Source organism: Thamnophis elegans, chromosome 1 (genome assembly GCF_009769535.1).
Source record: "Thamnophis elegans isolate rThaEle1 chromosome 1, rThaEle1.pri, whole genome shotgun sequence".
Lineage (NCBI taxonomy): Eukaryota > Metazoa > Chordata > Lepidosauria > Squamata > Colubridae > Thamnophis > Thamnophis elegans.
In genome coordinates this window covers 68,404,759-68,417,897 of record NC_045541.1, presented here as the reverse complement: position 1 = coordinate 68,417,897, position 13,139 = coordinate 68,404,759, and the positions used below count along the sequence as shown (strand labels likewise).

The following is a 13,139-nucleotide window of genomic DNA, read 5'->3' as shown; positions in this document are numbered from 1 at the left end:
GAATGCATACTGAAAGTGTGTGTTCATATCTGTTATTAATATTATTATTAAAAGATAAACTACAGAGACACCGTGATCTTAAATTACAATTGGATAGCTGCTCTTTTCAATGTACAGCTCTAGTTTCTGAGGTTCCAGTTAAAATTCTTGCTGATGATTTGACAAAAATACAGAAATAGTTTCCTAATTGAGGTTTTCCAGCTTTACAGCCTCTTTGACAACATTAAGATTTTGTTTTGGTTCTTCATCCAAATTGTCATCCGGAACAATCATGCTCGGCTTTTCAAAACTAGTTGGGGTTTGCCATACAACTAACAGTCAGATTAAAACTGCACTGTATGTTAGTTCTAATTAGTCCCATTTTTATTGCTTCAGTGTCATAAAAACTCATCTATGAAATCTTATCTATGTACTCGCTAGGATCTGATCACGACTAGATGGTAGTGTAATCAATCAATCATGAAAATCACTGAAAAATGTTAAGGATTTATAGTGTGATCTGATTAAAGGAAAGAGATGCCTCTCCCAAAGGGATTTCAATCCCATCATTTCATCAACTACTAAAACAACACATGGAAAACAGCAAGACTAAAGACCAAAAATAACATGTTCCCAAGAAAGAAAGAGAAGAGCCGCCTGGTGGACGGAACAGCTTAAAAGTTGAGCCATCCCTATAATAACAGAGTTGGAATCGAGAAAGCAGCAGAAATCCACAGGGATCCAACCTCTCTAGTCTCGAATTGACTTGACAACAGAAGTGCCAATTACTCCGGAAGTGAGGTAAGCATGACAATTAGACAGCCACTTGATAGTCACTTGTTTCAAGGCAGCCTCCTTGCCCAGTGGCACAAGGGAAATGTAGTTTGGCATACAAATCAAAAGGCGAGTGAGGAAATCCTGTTTTCCTGCTTCTGGGAAATGTAGTTTTATGACAAATGATTAGGACAACTGTCAGCCTGTTTCTTTTTGTTAACGCCATGAAAAGGGCTTCAGATATCTTTTTTTTTCTTAGATATTTTAATATAACGATGGACTAAGAAAATCCTTTTCTCACCATGTGAGAAGTGCGATGGTTGGTGGATTGTCACTGGAGTCAAATTGGGGTATTTCCAGGAAAGGGATAATGTTTTTAACTCCACACTTCTACATACAATAGTTTCTTCAGCTTAATACAATTTGGTCATTTCATCCTTGCAAAAGGCATACTTTTTTCTGTGTATTTTTGAAGGGAGGAGGTTCTAAACTTTCAAGTTCTCACTACTAAAAGTGACTCTACCTGCTGCTTTCTGTTCTAAGGAGAAGCAGTAGAAAAAATATGCAAAAGTGAAGTAATTGTCCAGCAAGGAGTTTTCAGTTTTTATTCTGCTGTCGTTCTACTCCATAGCAGAAGCGTTTAGAGTTATGTTTAACGTCAACAGCAGCACAGAAGACATGATGCCACAAATGTACTACTTACAGTAAAATCTGATGATCACTCATGATGATGATGCTATCTATTCAGTCATGTCTTATTCTCATTGATTCAAGGGACCAACTGTTTCCAGAGTTTTTGATCTTGCATAGCTTTTTTTCAATATTTTTGTGCTCTGGCTGTGAGATTTGATGGTGTCTAGCCACTATTTTTTGATGACCTCATTTCATTACCCCTGACCATTACAAGCCTAACTGCCTTTTCCAGTGAGTTTGATTACATGGCATGACTGAAATAAGTAAGCCAGAATTTTGTGATTTTTTTTTCCTTCCAGTGATATGACTGGTTTTATATGTCCAATGCATGCCTTGCTTTGATCAATCTGCAATCCTAAAAAAGTGAATTCTTGCATGCATCTGATCTCTTCACTCTCAACTGTTATTTTTGACATATCTATTCCCTATAGTGATCATGAGATTGGTGTTTTTGATGTTCAGGAAGAGGCCAGATTTCTCATTTCCATCTTTAATCAGATGATTCTGGCCTTCTTTGGTTTCTGTGAGAAGACTCGTGTCATGAGCATATCAAAGATTGTTGATGTCCCTTCCTTCAATCTTAACACCGAATTTGATTCTTTTAAGTTCTAGCTTTCTATGATTACTTCAGCATATAAGTTGAATAGGAAAGATGAAAGTATGCAATCTTGTCACATTTTTTTTCTATATTGAATCAATGTTTGCAGAGGCTTCCAGATCTAGCGACTGCACCAATTAATCAAATGTGTTGGTGCCCCTAGATCTTCTAGGGTTCTTCATAGCTTGTTCTGATTGGCACAATCAAAGTCCTTCTTGTAGTCAATAAAACAGATGTAGATATTATTTAGATGTTCTTGAGAAGATTGCTAATATGAACGATGAGGGCAATTGTGCAGTAATTGGAACCACCCATTTTTGGCAGTGGAATAAACGCTGATTTTTCCCCAATCTTTTGCCATGTGTTAGAACTGTTAAAACAATTACTGCCAACCTCCCTTCCATTGAGGACCTGTACACTGCACGAGTTCAGGCTGTGAAAATATTTACAGACCCCTCACATCTTGGACATAAATTGTTTCAACTTCTACCCTCAAAACTATGCTATAGAGCACTGCACACCAAGACAATTGCTTATTTGTACCCTATGACTATCATTAAGTGTTGCACATTATGATTCTTGACGAATGTATATAGTCTTTTTATGTATACTGAGAGCATATGCACCAAAGACAAATTCCTTGTGTGTCCAATCACACTTGGCCAATAAAGAATTCTATTCTGTTCTATTCTATTTCCCAAATTTTTTGGTACAAGTCTGTGATGGTTGTGAGTGGTACAGGGTTCAGATATTCTGCACGAATGGTAACACCTAGGATCTAACAAAGATGACTTCTTCCTGAAGGATGACTATTTATGCTTCCCTTTCCTCATGATCCTGAGGAAGTGGGCCTCTGTTGTTGGCAGGCAGTCCTTATGTATATTCTTGCAATCTGTTTTTGATGCTTTGTTGGTCAGGCAATTCTTTCCCTTTATTGCAATGATGCTTTTATGAGCAGTAATGGTGTTTGAATCTTTTTGACTTGTACAAATGCATTCCCGCATTTCACTCAAAAGTAAGTAGATTGAGTATAATAGGGATTACAAATCAGTGAGAATAAGATTGCAGTTTTATGTCATATTCTCTTTTTCATATAATCATGGCACCAATATACTGGTGAAATATAGCTTGACTGTTACTTTCATTTTGGCCTAATGTGAATTAGATAAATTTAAGCTGTCCATTACTGTATTGCTATACAAATGACCCTTATTTAGTGACAATTGGGATCAGCAACTTGTTGTTAACCAAAGCAATCACTAAATGAAACCATAGCTGTGTTTATTATCTTATTACTGTTTTCCTTTGCTTTCCAGATGGACTGGTCACAAAGATACTTTCTCATCAGTCATAAGAGCAAATGATTGCTGCATGAAGAAATCACTAAATGAGGATTGTAGGTAATAGAGCTACTGTTTAATGGAAATTGACAATAGGAACAGCAAACTTCCTATTGAGTGAATGTAAAGGAAGGGAATATAAGGGAAGGGAAAACTACTAGTCTAGGACTGGGAATATGGATTATAGAATAGAATAGAATATTTCTATATTCTATTCATTTCCAGTTTTAGCTGCAACTTCCCTTTTGGATTAGAGCAAATACCTCACCATTCTGTTCTATCCTTCCACTAGCCATCCAAATGTTTCTGGGAAATGTGTTAGTGCCCTTTAATTCATGCTAGCTAGTCATTAGTATTCCTGTAATGGTAGCCACTAATCTTATCCCTCATGAATTTGTCTAGATTCATTTTAATGCCATCAAATTACGCATCATTACCTCAAAGATGCAATTTTCATCTTATCTACGGTATATGTTCAAAACATTTTCTTTAATCCCTATCCTCCATCATTATCACCAATTTTAGTTCTCATTTACAGTATCTTCTTTATTCCATGTACTCATTTTGATAAAGTTGCAACTCACAAAATTTATCCCTTTTAAAAACTATTAATCTATCAGATTCCTTCTGTTTTTTTTTTGTTTTTCATGTATTTTCTGCTTGCCTGTCTTTCTCTCTACCATATATAAAATAATAGCCTATATTATAACATCATATATATAACTTATCCTCATTTTAGATTGAAAAGCCCCAAATATAATTTCTCTTCTCGGGAAAACTGTTCCTAGATAAATGGACTTGTCGTATTCTGCACCTTTTCCAATTCTGCATTAGTTTTTAAGTGTGGTAAGCAGAACTGTAAACTATAGTCAGTGAATGGTTGCAGTCACTCATATGTATAAAGATATTTCTATTTTCATTTTAGTTCTTTTGTTAATGATCTCTGACAATAGGATAGACACCCTTTGTGACAAGTAGGGGAAGGAGTGCTTTGACTGTAAGGTAAGTTGAAATAAACCAAAGAGGTTGTAGAGTTAAAAAAAACGTTTGGGAGCAAAGAAACGAAGTATAAGATAACACAAGAGATTTATTTAAATTCATCAAATTTAGATACTGCCATCTCACTCACTCCTTTGTCATAGCCTTGTTATATCCAGCAAAAATGAAGTCATTTTTGATACACTTGCCAGTGTCAGAGATAATTGTTCCTGCGGTCATAAAGGGAGGATGGAAAGTTGTATAGCTTCCAAATGTTTCCAAGTCCAGCATAACTGATGAAGGCCCTGAAGAAAATTTAACCAATTTGGAATGGCAGTCCAAATATTGGACTAGTGATTGTAATAACAATCTATTCCCAAAATAATAATTTCCACTTTCCATTTTTTTCTAAATGTGAATTACTAATTAGAAGTTAGTACTGGTGAAAGTAGCATGATGCACACTAGTCAAATTCTAAATGCAATAACAGTCCAATAGAAGTACCGCAAAGGTTTCAAAGGCACATTTCCTTCCAATCTTAAAATTAGGGCAGACTGAGCTGTCTGCAATTTAGTGAATTATAGGGTAATCCTAGAATATTATCTAATGTAGCAATTTAGGACTAGGCTTACTTACATGAGTTTCAGCCTCTGGCCATCAAGGTTTCTAATAAATTGTTATTGGTTCCAAGGTGTGCTGTCATGGTTTTCAGTGCTAGACATAATGATAGCCTCTCAAGACAATGCAAGAATTGCATATGACAAATAGATTTGCTGATTGTAGAAGCCTTTAAAATTATCAAACCTATCTTGAGGACCTGTATTTTGAGGTAGAACCTGCATATATTTAAGCCAACATGAGCTGCTCAGTTATAACATTCCCTAGGGAAAAGCTATTTAATATTTTGTGCCATGCTTGCAGGGGGGCAGGCCTGGGTTGGGGATTTTTTGATATACATTTGTTGATAACTGAAGGAAGGTTTATTCATCTTTCTAATGGATCGAGTTTTTCCTTCTGCTGTTTAGAAACTAAACGATTGCAATTCAGTCAGTGCCTACAGATGTCAACACCTGAACTGTGCGATTTTATGGGGCCAAAATCAAGCCATTATTTACTTTCTAACTCCCACATCTGGAAATATGTTCTCCTTTGGAGAACATATATGTTCTCTCATGAACCCGCGGACCTAGCCATGAGGGGATGTCGTTTTGGAGGACGCGAGGAGAGGGTTGAGCAATGGCGAGGCTAGCAGGAATTCGTAATGCGAGGAAGACCAAATTTTGGGGCTTCGGGCTTTCACACGCGGGAGCCCGGAGAAGGAGGCAGCGAGGATCCCGGGAGCATTTGCCGAAGGAGTGGATATGTTGGGGTCTGGGGCTGGTCTGGAGGGAGCGCCTCGAAAAGCGAGATTGCAGCTTTTCAGCCGGCGGTGACCCTTACGCTGCGTCTCTCTCCCTGCGTCAGAGTTTGCCCCAGGCAGCCACTAAGGGGAGAGCGATCCCTAAGCGCCTTTCTCCCAGTCAGGGCTCCGGTCCACCCGTCTTCTCTCAGCTGCCTCTTCGCCCCCGGCGCCCCATGCCGTCTTTCTACCCCAGAGTGCCGCATGTCCTGCCTGGGCGCCCTCGCTCCCCCACAGCCTCCCAGTCGAGGTGACTCCAGCTTGTCCCCTTCTTCCTTGATTCGTGTCTCCGACCCCGCTCTGACGTAGCGGGAGACCGAAGGGGGGGTGGAGAGGAGGAGGAAGAGGAGGAGGGATGGATGACTCACAATGTTATGATGCGGTTCCACAACACACCGCCACATTCGGCTACAGACGGTGCACAAAAACAGCCCCCGGGCTGCTCTGAAGCTGCTGCTGCTGCTGCTGCTGCTGCTGCTGCTGTCCCCTTGCTGCGACCCCGCGCGGAGCCCCAGCCGGAGTAAGCAGCGGCGGAGAAGAATCCCCCGGGAAGCAGGTTTCAAGGTGAGCAGCGGAGAGGGCAGAGCAGCCGCCGCCGAAACTTTCCCTCCCCTCCCGCGGCGCCTGGCCGTCCCTTAGCCTGGCCTAAGAGCCATCTTTCACTAGGCAGCGGAGGGAGAGAAAAGCCGTCAACCGGTCCGCCCTTCCATCCTCTCACCGATATCCCCGCCAGGAGCGAGTCCCGCGGGGAACTTCCCCACGCCGCCTTTATTTTCTTTCCGCGCAGGCAGCCACGTGAGTCAGACTCTGCGGTGATTAACGCGGTCGGTCTTCGTGCTCCTCCCACTTTCACTTATTTTCTCGCCCCCTCCTCCTTCCTTTCTCTCCCCCCCCCGCTCCGTTTGTTGCTTCTTCTAAGAAAGGAGGAATAGGAGGGGGGGTGTAGAGAATGACAAGCGACGCAATACAAGTTGCAACCGGGCGTAGCGAGACGATTCTTTTTTTTTTTTTACTGCATTAATCGAAAGCCGAGCGGCTAGGAACCTGGAGTCGCTGACAGGCTCGACCCCCTTCCTACGTGTGATTCGCTGCGGGACGGAATGAGGGTTCCGAATCGCAAGGAGACAAACGCGCAGACAGGGGGAGGGGGCCTTCCGAAAAGTCAGCTTACTGAGGTGTAATGCCTGTTTCTTACCGGCAGAGAGCGAGCTCGAGGGGGTGGAAGCTGTCAGAACTGGGGAGTAGGCGACTTTGAATGAATGTGCACGGTGTGCCGTATTATTGAGTCCCTGGAAGAGGACTTTCTAAAGCACGGATGATGGGTGGGGGGCATTTAATAAGTAGGAATGCGTTGGGGAAAGATGCATTATCGGTAGCTAGCAGCTACTCAGGAGACCTTTAAGAAAGAGGTCTGTGCATTACAGTAATTAAACTGAATGCTGGCTTGTCATACTAGAAATAATATAATGAAATATTACTCAACGATAGCTTTTGGCAGGTTGCATTTTTATGTACGACAAGAACGTCTTCAAATTATATGGCTGTCTGTCTCAACATCATGACTGATGATATTGATGATACTGGGTTACTGACATGTCTTACAGTATATGAGTGTTACTGTGTTAAAGGACAAAACAAACAAAAACTGTTTCTAAATCAGCTGGACGATTAAGATAATAAGAGTAATGCTTTTATTTCAGGTAAGGGATCTGGTTCAGCCCAAATTTTCAGTATTAAGCACACTTACTTAAGAAAAACATAGTTGAAGAAGTTTGGAAAATATTTTTAAAAAGCATAATTTATTGTTTTTACACTCATTGACAGGGAAATAATTCATCATTATTACGGCAGTTGAGCATCTATTAGAAGGGATCTATTAGAAGGGCCAGGGAAAAATGAAATCTAAACTTCTGTAGTTTTCTTCATCTTGAAAGAATTCATGAAACTGGTTTGTAGAACAATAATGTGACTTGAGGATCTCCATTCAAACAGCTGAAATCACTGGAAAGAGTTTTGTTTGGTGCACCATCAACTTTAATGCTTGTTTTGAACATGCATGACAAGTCCATTCCTTCCTTTCATTTCCCAGCCTCCAATGGTCCAAGGTTTGCATTGCTCCTTTGCTTATTCCTTTCCCCTTTCTCTCACTAGGTGTCTCCCCTTTCGGTCTGGATCTCATCTGGGGGGGCCCTGGTAGTGCAGCCCCCCCAAACTTCACTTTTTTGAAAAACGGCTCTAGCCAACCTGCTTCGCTGCTTCACTTGTGATCGCTTATGTGGGGGCTGCACAGCACCAGCTCCCCCACCTCGACAAGGCATCGCTCTCCAGCCTGTCATGCCCAGCTGTGAGCCAGTGCCACCAGCCGCCTGTCTCCCTACCAAAACTTTCCGCAGTTACCTGCCCCGGTGCCACCGGACTTACAGCTGTGTCCACTGCAGGGCACACTTGGCCAAACATGATGAGCTTATCTCCAAGGTACGTGTGCTCTCAGAATCACAATGACAAGCTTAGTTATACCTATCATTTACCTATGGCCCAACCAGACTCTGGCATTATGCTTCCTCACAGCATTGCCTATTCTGGGATATCTAACTGCAGCTTCTGGGATCCCACAGCAGTATCAGTCTGTCTAGGGACAGCTTGATCTTTCTTACAACCTGGGATCCCTACTGAGCGGTTGGGTTTGGGAAGGGGATTCAATTATCTTATAAGGGAGAGGACATAACTTTTATACTTTATTTCCACAGTCCTTCCAGGGAAGTCATGGTCGTGCCTATCTTTTCAATTCTGTGTGAGTGTCCTCCTGCAATTGGTTTTATTTGGTGGGAATGGGATACAGGTGAGGAGCATGCAAAGTGGAAGCAGGCAAACATACGGTTTTTGCCTTGCAATGGAAGAAAATAGTTTTTTTGCAAAAGAGAATTTTAAGTATTGGGAGATCTATATAAATATATATAAAAGTAAAGCTATTGGAGTGAGATGTATAATTCAGTATTCCTCCAAATAACCTGCATGACATATATCTGTCATATCTCACTCAGTATCCTCTGTACTGGTACAGTCTTACAGTTGTCGCTCATCTGCCTCCTTCGGTCACAATTTGACTGAATCGTGAAATAGAAATAGGGAATAACACACACTATAAATAGGCTTTCCAGCAATACATTTGCACATTTCTGTCTTATTTTTGCTTTTGATATGTTACCGTTGTCATTCTTTAACTTGGCAATGGACCTCCAATATCATAGCATTTATTAAACTTTATAAATGTAATCCAACCTATTGCACTCTATCATTGGAATTTTCTCTCAGCTCCACCACCCAGATACATTCTTGGTTTTAAAGGATGGTCTACTCCTGATTCTAATTATTGGAGATAACATCTCCCCTTTCCCTATGATCTATGCATTAATCAGTTCCTAGAAAGTGGTATCTTTCTTAACAATGTCTTTTTCCTCAAGTATAACTCCCATTCCTCTGTTCCTTAAAAGGATCAAATTAATTCCCAATTCACATACAAAGTTTGATACAATGATTACTGAAGTTCCATTATACAGAGATTTGAAAATTACTGATTAGCCTCCTGATTTATACGGCAATACAAATGTTTGTAATGTATACCAGGGGTCTTGAAACTTGGCAACTTTTAAGAATTGTGGACTTCCAATTCCCAGAATTCCTTACCAGCACGGCTGGTTGAGGAATTATGGTTATTGAAATCCACAAATCTTAAAAAGTTACCAAATTTGAAGACCTTGATGTTTACAAATAGAGCTTACAATACAGGTGGTTTTGACAAATGTATCATTTTCATTCTCTTTATTTCCAATTGGCCTTCAGCAGAAGAAAGTTCAAGTACAACTCAGTGAGACTGAGTCAGAGATGCAACATACCTCTGACATGGATAGTGATCCCAGCCAAGCAAATTGTTCTGGAGCAGATTCCTTTGGCTCCAGAAATAACCACTCTTCTTGAAGTGAAAGGAATATAGAGATTGACTATATTGACTATAGCAAAAGATCTGTTTGACCACCTCTGTTGGAAATTACGAACTACCCATATATTCTTATTTGGCAGTCCCGATGAGTTTTCTCCATTAGTTATTCAAGAGCTGACTAGTAAGTAAGTGATGGTTACATTGCTCCTGTGATAATCCTTATCTGCTTTTGCCTTCAAATGTGATAGTGTGAAATTAATCAAAATAGAATACTATTTTTTCCTGGTTGATTTTCAAATAGTTGCACTGCAAAACCTCCATCCTTATTACATAGCTCTGCATAACAGTAGTTAGAAATAAAATGGTACCTTTCACCTCAGGAAGGGGAGATTGATAATGTAATAGAACCCAAATAATTGTAAGATCAAGTTAAACAATATCTAACTTCTTTTTTCTTTTTAGCAGAATGTCCCGACTCCATTTTACAGAATAATTTATCTACCTTCTTGATATGTATTAATTTAAACCAAACCATTAGTTTGAAATGTTTAAATAGGCATGCATGAAAATGTGGACATTTTCATGTAGAGCTTTTTGTTTTTAGCCAAATTCACAAAACAGTCAGGAAAACGAGAAATGGAAATGCACAAAATTAGTAATTCCCTTGTTTCAGTAGATTAAATAGAATTATCCAAATTGTCTCTGCCTAGACACTTGTAATCAATAGAGTACTATTGATGTGGTCCAATTGTTAATATTCTGAGCACAACATACTGCCTGTAGACCCTTCTTTTTGCCACTGGAGGCTGCTCTGAGATTAAATTTAGAATCCATTTTCTATTTCTTGTGTTGGGTTTTCAAATTTCCTGGCAAAATGTTTATTTTTTCTTTATACAGTGTAAATAATTATTGTAAAATGCCCACACTGTAAAATCTATTCATTGCATTGTCATCTGAAACTGAAACTACTAAACTATTATAGCCAAGAAAGTAAATCATAGTCCAACTAACATATATTCATAAGAGTTACTTGAAAAAAGTACTTTTGTGTTTTAAAAAACTTTCTTCTATATGATCACTTCCGATATCATAGGACAGAGATATTCTTCATCCTAGTTTTTTTTGCAAGCTATTGGCAGGACAGAATTGGGGCCATATTCATGGTAAAAACAAAATGAGATGTTGACTTTTGATTTGATTACAGGGTTAATGTGGGCTGTGGTCCAGCAGAGCAACGTCTTCTGCTCACTGGTCTCCATTCAGTTGCTGATATATTTTGTGAAAGCTGCAAGACTACACTGGGATGGAAATATGTGAGTAAATTCCCTTCAGAAATGTAATTCTAGCAATCAAGTTTTTGGAAAGCGCCCAAGGGAGATTCAGGAAAGCAATATTTAAAGGAAAATATTTGTAGCTTGCAATTGAAATGAGGGGTCCTTGGTGCACTTGGAACTTGGTTATTTTCTTGCAGATGTTTCATTACCCAAACTAGGTAACATAATCAGCACTATCAAAGCAATCCTTGTGATCCTATCCAATTGGGAAGACTAGTGCAAATATACTAGCATTTGTATGACCACTCTCAAAACCATGGTGCTCTGAATTTATGAATGCCAGTAGTTGCTTGTCACACCGTTCCAATGGAAATATGATTCTTCAAGCTTTGCTATATTTCTCCTACTATTTAATCACATAGAGATAGCAAAGTTATATTTTTGCTAGTTTTAGAGAGGGAGAGGCATTCTCTAAAGTAGGTGGACTCATGGCTAATAGGAGACAATATTTGTAGGTGGGGCTGAGCTGTGGAATCCTTGATGTTGAGCTTGGTGTTTGTTTGCAGACCTTTCATTACCCAACTCAGTAACATCAGTTTTTAGTGCTGCATTTGTATCTCCTATTTCCTTCTTTGCCAGGAACAAGCCTTTGAGACCAGCCAGAAGTACAAAGAAGGGAAGTACATCATTGAGATGTCACATATGGTGAAGGACAATGGCTGGGACTGAGAAAGAAGTCTGGGTTCATGCCCTCCTGCGTAGCATGCCGTGCCCTTTCGTAACCCCATTGCCACAAGTGGCACCCCAGCACAACCAACCCAGCTACCCTTCCATCAATCTCCTGCACAGCATCATCCAGGGGAATGGAGCTTCCAGGATCTTTCTCCCAAAGCTTCTTTCTGAAATGCTGGACTCACTGTTTGGAGGACTCTACCTGTCCCCTAGACCAGAAGAGGAAACATGCAGGTGGTAGAGTGTGGGAGATTTCGGATTGGTTTCCCCTTGGCCTGTATAGGTTATGTTACATCCTGTTAGCACTTGTCGGCATAATACTGTGGCATCCAGAACTGAGAACCTGGAATCAGGCGTGAATTTTGCAGTCCATTGTGTAAGAAAAAACAAAATACTTAATGCAATGTGACATAAAATATGCTTTGGAGGCGGGTCAACAGATCAGTTTGATGCATAAAAGCCAAAGAGATCATATCCAGTATCTCTAGCTTAAATAAAGAAGGGCTGTGACAGGACTTCCACTACTGGCATGGCCCTAGATAACTGTGGACAGATAATGTTGATAGCATTGAACTGGATAGGGCAGTGATTCTGTGCATTATAAGGCACTTTCCTGTTCTCCTTTCTGAGGAGAAATTAAGAGTTGTACATCAGCCTACTGATATTGGGAACTGAAGGTTGGATGACGTAGATCACATGGGGAGATAAAAGATATCCTGAAGTAGGGGACAGAGGAACAGTCTCTCCAAATGGCAGTTGCCGGTCCCTTTCCCAGACTCTGCAATGGTATTTTCCTTAGGTTTATTTTATGGAGTCCGTTAATTTAGGTGTGAACCACCGTGTGCTTGTAATCCCTGAGCACTATGCCCCGCTTCCTCAACTCCCTTACCATACAAAAAGGATGGGCAGTGGGGGGGGGGGGGGACAACACTTTAGCACTGTCACCAGCGCAGGAATTTTTTTGTATAATAAAATTGTTTTATATTTTAAAACAAGCAATCCATACTATCAATAGTTTCTGTCATCCCGCTTCCTTTGCAGGTTTAGTACAAAGCCAGAAGTTCTGTTGATGGCTTTCTGCTGGTTAAAGTTTCCAACAGGCACAGAATCCAGGAATATTATCCAACTGCATAAATTTGAAATATTCATACCAAATCATACAAAAAACCCAAACCAGTTATGTTTATCCCCTCAGACAAAACTGCATACTCAAAATTATCATAATCTTCAAATCGGCTCAGATTATGCCTGGATCTTGTTTTATGAATAGAGTTATTTCCTTTTCCATAATCTTTAACCATCGTCTAGAGCACAAAGGATACCCAATATATGTGAGCAATCAACATTCGATGGTAGGTTGCTATATTATCTCAAAACAGACAACAGAGAAATGACCAATATTTCAGTTGCTGCTCGAATACCAAATGTTGGTATC

At 40.2% G+C, this 13,139-nt stretch overlaps 1 protein-coding gene across 3 annotated transcripts; it reads left to right on the top strand.

Moving 5' to 3' along the window:
* The first annotated feature begins 3,360 nt into the window (after positions 1-3,360).
* On the top strand, positions 3,361-12,907 carry YPEL4 (yippee like 4). Of its 3 annotated transcripts, none has more exons than XM_032219130.1 (5): positions 3,361-3,444; positions 7,913-8,236; positions 8,509-8,552; positions 10,903-11,011; positions 11,612-12,907. In XM_032219130.1, exons 2-5 carry the CDS (start codon positions 8,096-8,098, stop codon positions 11,699-11,701), a joined length of 384 nt encoding a protein of 127 aa, XP_032075021.1. In that variant the 5' UTR covers positions 3,361-3,444; positions 7,913-8,095; the 3' UTR covers positions 11,702-12,907. The 3 variants fall into 3 exon arrangements, with proteins under 3 accessions (XP_032075021.1, XP_032075018.1, XP_032075019.1); XM_032219127.1 differs by lacking the exon at positions 3,361-3,444 and adding an exon at positions 4,752-6,325; XM_032219128.1 differs by lacking the exon at positions 3,361-3,444 and having other exon boundaries at positions 6,639-8,236.
* Positions 12,908-13,139: the final 232 nt, after the last annotated feature.